Source organism: Barbus barbus, assembly GCF_936440315.1.
Source record: "Barbus barbus genome assembly, chromosome: 28".
Taxonomy (NCBI): domain Eukaryota; kingdom Metazoa; phylum Chordata; class Actinopteri; order Cypriniformes; family Cyprinidae; genus Barbus; species Barbus barbus.
The window spans coordinates 8,147,409-8,154,380 of record NC_136756.1 but is presented as its reverse complement, the minus strand read 5'-3'; the positions used below and the strand labels follow the sequence as shown (position 1 = coordinate 8,154,380).

The window sequence follows — 6,972 nt, the reverse complement described above, 5'->3', positions numbered from 1 at the left end:
AATATTATTAGATGGCTTTTGACAAGCCGAGGAAGTGCCTCTGCTCTTACTTCAATCTCAACGCAAGAACAGGAGAAGTGCAAGTAAATGGGAAAACAAAGTATCTTATTTGAAAAAGTAACTCTTGTAAATTTAAAAGTAATGCAAATTTAAAAGTAATCTGATTACGTAACTCGCAATATTTATAAAGCATTACCCCAACACTGTTAATAATTGTGTATTGCAACATATTTTTGAACTTGCCATCCGGAAATGTTGGGACGCTTTTTAAATTTGAATAAAATGAAAACTAAAAGAATTTCAAGTCACATGAGCCAAAATTTATTCACAATAGAACATAGATAACATAAATATTTAAACTGAATTTTTTTTTTTTTATTTTATGCACAAAATGAGCTCATTTCAAATTTGATGCCTGCTACAGGTCTCAAAATAGTTGGGACGGGGGCATGTTTACCATGGTGTAGCATCTCCTCTTTTCAAAACAGTTGAAAACAGACGTTTGGGCATCGAGGTTATGAGTTTCTGGACTTTTGGTGTTGTAATTTGGTGACATTCTTTTCTGATATAGGTTTCCAGCTGTTGAAGAGTTCGTGGTCGTCTTTGACGTATTTTTCGTTTAATGATGCGCCATATGTTCTCTATAGGTGAAAGATCTGGACTGCAGGCAGACAATTCAGCAATCAGGCTCTTCTACTACGAAGCCATGTTGTTGTAATAGCTGCAGTATGTGGTTTTGCGTTGTCCTGCTGAAATGCACGTCATCTGGAGGGGAGCATATGTTGCTCTAAAACCTTTATATACACCTTTCAGCAGTCATAGTGCCTTCCAAAACATGCAAGCTGCCCATACCGTATGCACTTATGCACCCCCATACCATCAGAGATGCTGGTTTTGAACTGAACGCTGATAACACACTGGAAGGTCTCCCTCCTCTTTAGCCCGGAGGACACGGCGTCTGTGATTTCCAACAAGAATGTCAAATTTGGACTCGTCTGACCATAGAACACTTTTCCACTTTGAAACAGTCCATTTTAAAAGAGCCTTGGCCCACAGGACACGACAGCGCTTCTGAACCATGTTTACATGATGAGATTTGCAAAGCCTTTGCAATTTAACGTTGAGGAACGTTGTTTTTAAAGTATTCCACAATCTTTTTATGCACTCTTTCACAGATTGGAGAGCCTCTGCCTCTCTAAGACATCCCTTTTATAGCTAATCATGTTACAGACCTGATGTCAATTAACTTAATTAGTTGCTAGATGTTCTCCCAGCTGAATCTTTTCAAAATTAGAACTGTAGCAGGCATCAAATTTGAAATGAGCTCATTTAGTGGATAAAAGTGTCAAATCTATCTATCAATCTATCTATCTATCTATCTATCTATCTATCTATCTATCTATCTATCTATCTATCTATCTATCTATCTATCTATCTATCTATCTATCTATCATCATTAAATATATATATATATTTATTACACTGGTGAATCTCCAACGATTGATTGAGAAACAGAATATTAAAAACTGAGATCTGACACGTGATTGGCTGTGTGCAGGCGCGCGTGTACTCAGTCGTCCAATCGCAGCGCTCGACACTGACTTCAGCGACTCTCCTCCGAGCAGAAGATCCTGCATGCAGCTGGTGAGTAGCAGCTCTCCATCAAAACAACATATAATGCAAACACAAAACACAAGTTTGCAGCTGGACTCGGCGCGAAAGTATCCTACATTTATAAAGTATTAGGAAATTGTGAGTTGAATAGAAACACAGTTTCTCTTGTAAGGTCAGCTGGGCTTGTGCTGCTAGCATTGTTAGCATGTTGTTGTTATTGTATGGTATGGGGTTGATAAATATAGCGCTGTTAACAATAACACTACCAATGTGTGCAACAACACCGTTGTTTACATGTTTTCGCAGCATCTGATGAATGGTTTGGTAGTCAATCAAGCTAACAGTGAAATCCGCCTTGATTCCCATCAGTGCACAATAATGTCATGGGGAAAATGCTCCCTCAAGAACAATGTACTTTTATTGCCATGTTATTGGCAGCTTAGCATATACAACACACTGTCTGGGGAAATGGAAACACTGGCCAATTTGATTGTTATCGCATGGCATTGTATATCTTAGAGGAGGTAATCTTGTCCGATTGTTGGGGACAAAAATACCCTAAGGCATGAGGTGAATTATAAAAAAAGTATGGTGTAAAAAATGTCGAATAAATTTATGCTGAGTGTAAATAGTGGTAGATACTGTTTGCTTGAAGTGTACATTTCAACAAATAGCATCTTGTTTATGGTAAGTGCAAATAGTATTTTTTTACAGTCACACACATGTAGTCACATCACAGTGTAATCCATGCTATTTGTACTCCGTGCATATTCTGAAATTCCCTTCACAATCACAAAGTTACACAGATTTCCTCCACACCACAGCTGGATGCATAAGAATAACTCATTCCATTTGTACTTGTTGATGCCACAAACAATTTGATGCATTTACTGAAAATCTTCTGAAATGCCCCTTTTCTAAATTAGGTACAAGGGACAATCAAGAAGAAAAATCAATAAATGTGTAGAAATGTAATAATATACAGTAATATGATATGCCAATATTTTTTTAAGTGTAGTATAGCATTTAATTTAATAATATAACTAGGGGTGCAAAATGTTTACATACTACATGTGTGTGTGCTGTGCATACTTATGTTCATATGAATACACACATATATGTATATATTTAAAAAATATTTGTATGTAAACACTTGTAAAATGTATATTATATATAAATATAAATATTTTCCATATAAATATAACATATTTTTCCTTAATATATACATGTATGTATGTATATATATATATATATATATATATATATATATATATATATATATATATATATATATACACAGTACACACACATATAGTATGTAAACAAACTTTTATTTTGAATCTATTAATCATTTTGCAGCCCTAAACATAATGCCTTTCTGTAATAGATTCTGATTGACATTGTGTGGTAAAGTCTTTTTCTGTGGAAAAAAGATAACTAGCACTGCTCAAATCAATTTAATGTTAATTTTTTTTTTTCTTCCATTTTTTGGTAAGTACTCATAGCTTCTTATAGGCATCTTATAGGCATCTTTACACAGCCAATTTAAGGCTGCTCTAAAGCGGATCTGTGTCTGCTCAGAATTCAGTGTAAAGATGCAATGCCGCATAAAAGCAGACCTAAAATACGCCGGGTCTGACCCACCTCAGTCCCTAGTATCAAAGGCGACGCAATGCTGTTTTAATTCCTGTGTAAATGCATTTATGCCGCTTCAGAACAGCATTAAACGGTCTGTGTAAATGCACATTTTCGTGGTTTTATGCCACTTCAGATTTGGTTTCAGTGCCGCCTTTGCTGTGTAAAGATGCCTACACATAGTGATTCTGGATTCTGATGCAGTTAACAAATTTATTTAAATAGTTTTTTTTTCTTGACAACAACAGAAGCTGATGATTGGACTGAATGATCTTTAATAAATAAGAAACATGGTAAGTCACTCTATATGTTTTATGCATTGTTATTATTAACCTAAACTTCCTCATATGAGCGTTTGACCTGCTTCTGTCATATTGTTTATTTCATTTGCTCACTGTATTCATGTAACTTCTACAAATCACAGATCCGGATAGCTGCTCTGAATGCAGCATCTCAGGCTGCAGATGAACATGAAGACGCCTTCAGAAGCACTAAACCAAGTCAAACGAAGGAAGCCCAGGTGAGTCAGATGCTTTCAAGTAACTTTACCTTTTGGTATGTTTCATGTATTTATTTAAAAAATTTTACCCTATAAACCCTGATTTTTAATTTGTTTTCAATGGAACTGTTTATTGAACCTTTTGGCAAAATGTACATAAACATTTGCATGTGTTTTTTGTTGAGTATCATATTGGATAGATCAGGCTTTTATGGCTTATATAATATAATATAGGAGAATATATGTAGCTCATATTTATTGATTCAAAAACCTTTTTTTTTTATTCAGAGGCCCAAACTGAGCAAAAAGCATGCAATTTGTTGTGGATGCTGCTATTTATCTGACCAAAGAGTAAGATGAAATTATGATTGTAATCATTGCACATCAGTGAGATCTTTATAACAGTATAGCAGAGCACTTACATAAAATTCAATAATATGTCTTAGTTTTTTATTGTGGAGGCAAAACATATAATGCAGTGCGATACAATGATGGTTGAGAGATGTACAAATAAACCTTCATCAAAAGACTGACAGATCATTTTTAATGCTCACATTTTAACACAATCTTTCTAAAAACTAATGCATGGATAATCAAGTAAACACAAGTTGCTTCAATTAATCTTGAATATATATATATATATATATATATATATATATATATATATATATATATATATATATATATATATATATATGTGTATATATATATATATATGTGTATATATATGTGTATATGTATGTGTGTATATGTATATATAAAATATATAAAAGTTATACTAAAAGACTTTCTACTTGTTAAAGTATGAACTGTCAGTCAGATGACAGAAAGCATGTAGATTGTGAATAACAGGCTTTTTATCAGTTATGGTCATGCTTATCTTTTGGAGGCCTTTTTTGTTGATCAAATATGATACAGTAGGCGTGATAGGGTTAATACAAATAAAATGGTTCAACCCAATTTAACCATTTCCTTCACATTTGTATTGCAGGAGGCAGAAGCGTTTGCTCTGTATCATAAAGCTCTTGATCTGCAGAAACATGACAAGTTTGACGAGTCTGCCAAAGCCTACCATGAGCTCCTCAAGACGCCGCTGCTCAAGGAGGTACAGCAGATTCCTTCAGCTCTGATTAGTATAACATCTTACCATGAAATCCAGAATATCTTTCATTTTATATTTAGCTTGATTATTGCTTTCTATTTTTCAAAGGCAGTGTGTGATTAATTGTTAGTGATCTTTTTTATTTTCTTGCACCAGGCAGTGGCATCTGAAGATGAGAAAGTTGGACTCAAGCATCCTGGGCTGATGTTGAAGTACTCCACCTATAAAAACCTGGCCAGTCTTGCTGTGCTCAGAGATGATTTAGACACTGCCATGGACTTCTATGTGCAGGTAAATGCGTATTTTGGGGTCAGCCAAAAAGTATCTGGGGTCAGATACGTTAAATTGATCAAATGTGACAGTAAAGGCATTTATAATGTTACAAAAGTTTTCGGTTTCAAATCAATGCTGTTCTTTTGAAATTTCTGTTCATTGTATTCAGGGTTTCCACAGAAATATTTAACAGCATAACTGTTTGCTGCATCCATAATCATATTTTTTTGAACTGCAAATCAGCATATTAGAATGATTTTTTTTAAGTATGATGTGACACTGAAGACTGGAGTAATGATGCAGACAATTCAGCTTTACATCACAAGAATAAATTACATTTAAAAAAATATTTAAAACAGTAATTTGAACTTGTAATAATATTTCTCAATATTACCCTTTTTGTTAATCAAATAAATGCAGCTTTGGTGAGAATAAGAGACCTCTTTCACAGACATTAAAACATCTTATAGACTTTGAACTTTTGAATGATAGTGTAATTTTTTTTTTAGATTTGGGATTAGTTCCTGCAGTGCCACAAAGTTCCATTAACCAGACAGTTTGGACACAGTTGAGTCTCTGACTGTTTATATGTGTCTTGCAGGCTGTCATGCTGGACTCCACAGATGTGAATATGTGGTATAAGATGGGAAAGTTGGCTTTGAGGAAGGTCAGCATGCCTTTGGCCCGTCATGCGTTTGAGGTGGGCTTACGCTGTAACCCGGACCACTGGCCCTGCCTGGACAGTCTCATCACGGTCCTCTACGCTCTGAGTGACTACAGCTGTGAGTCAGAAACCTCTGCGCAACTCTACAGCATACACCGTTCCCATGCTCACTGCTAGATGTGGATTACAACTTTTGGAGTTTTGGAAACCAAAATGTTTTTGATTTTAGAAACCCAGATCTTCTAGAATCAGGTCACAGCTATTGCAGTCATCAGCTTAATTCATTAAATATTCATTATTACTGTTGGACATAAAATCAAAATTGCATGATTCATTAGTGCTCAGATTGATCATTTTTAATCAAAGGATCTCTGAAACAACATTTCTGCTTATGTAACCAAGGCTGCATAGACAAGGAAAACTAATACACTGCTTTTTTCTGCTAAGTAGAGAATGCAGCAGTCCAGTTCTGGAAGTAAAAATCCAATTCAAGTTTTGATAACGACCTTGATTTTAAAAACTAAATATGCATTTAAAGGCAAGTCAGTGTGAATTCATCTCTGTTTATTACTGGATATTTTGCAGCATAAACAAAATGTATGTACCACTAAATGAATGGATGAATTAATAGATTAAATATATAGTGTGTATATAGTTCCCCCCCCCACAAAAAATCTTGATGGTTTTACATATTACAATAATGTATTTTAATATAATTAATAAATTATAAAAATTTGTTTTTTTTACAGTTATACTAATATTTATATAATTTTTACATTTAAAATGTTTTTAAATATTTATTTTTAGTATTATTATAATAGTAATATGTTTCTTATTTAGTTTAATATTTTTATTTATTCCGTCTTTATCCTTCTTTCTGCTACTTTGTAATGTCACAGGAGTTTTATTTACTTAAAAAAAACAAATATTGTTCTAATAATAGTTGTTTTATAGTCAAAATAAATAGGTCAAAAATGGCATTGTCGCCTGTAATAACTCAAGTTGACTTTAGTTTCATGAGGTAAAGATAAATCTTGAACAGCCAAAAAGTTGAACAGACAATTTTTTCAAGATTTTCTGAAATATATATAATCGAAAAAAATACTTCTGGAGTCAAGGCCACTGAACAAGTAGGCAGTTACTGTTGTGAATGCTGTTTTATGTCGTCTTTGCGGGCATAAACGT

General features: G+C 33.9%; 1 protein-coding gene across 1 annotated transcript in view; it reads left to right on the top strand.

Moving 5' to 3' along the window:
* Positions 1 to 1,608: 1,608 nt before the first annotated feature.
* Positions 1,609 to 6,972, top strand: part of cabin1 (calcineurin binding protein 1) — a 115,566-nt gene continuing 110,202 nt past the window's right edge. The window contains exons 1-6 of the mRNA XM_079382768.1: positions 1,609 to 1,644; positions 3,498 to 3,542; positions 3,674 to 3,769; positions 4,740 to 4,853; positions 5,007 to 5,141; positions 5,725 to 5,905. Coding sequence (XP_079238894.1) covers positions 3,540 to 3,542; positions 3,674 to 3,769; positions 4,740 to 4,853; positions 5,007 to 5,141; positions 5,725 to 5,905 — 529 coding nt within the window. The 5' untranslated portion in view covers positions 1,609 to 1,644; positions 3,498 to 3,539. The remainder of the gene's footprint in view (positions 1,645 to 3,497; positions 3,543 to 3,673; positions 3,770 to 4,739; positions 4,854 to 5,006; positions 5,142 to 5,724; positions 5,906 to 6,972) is intronic.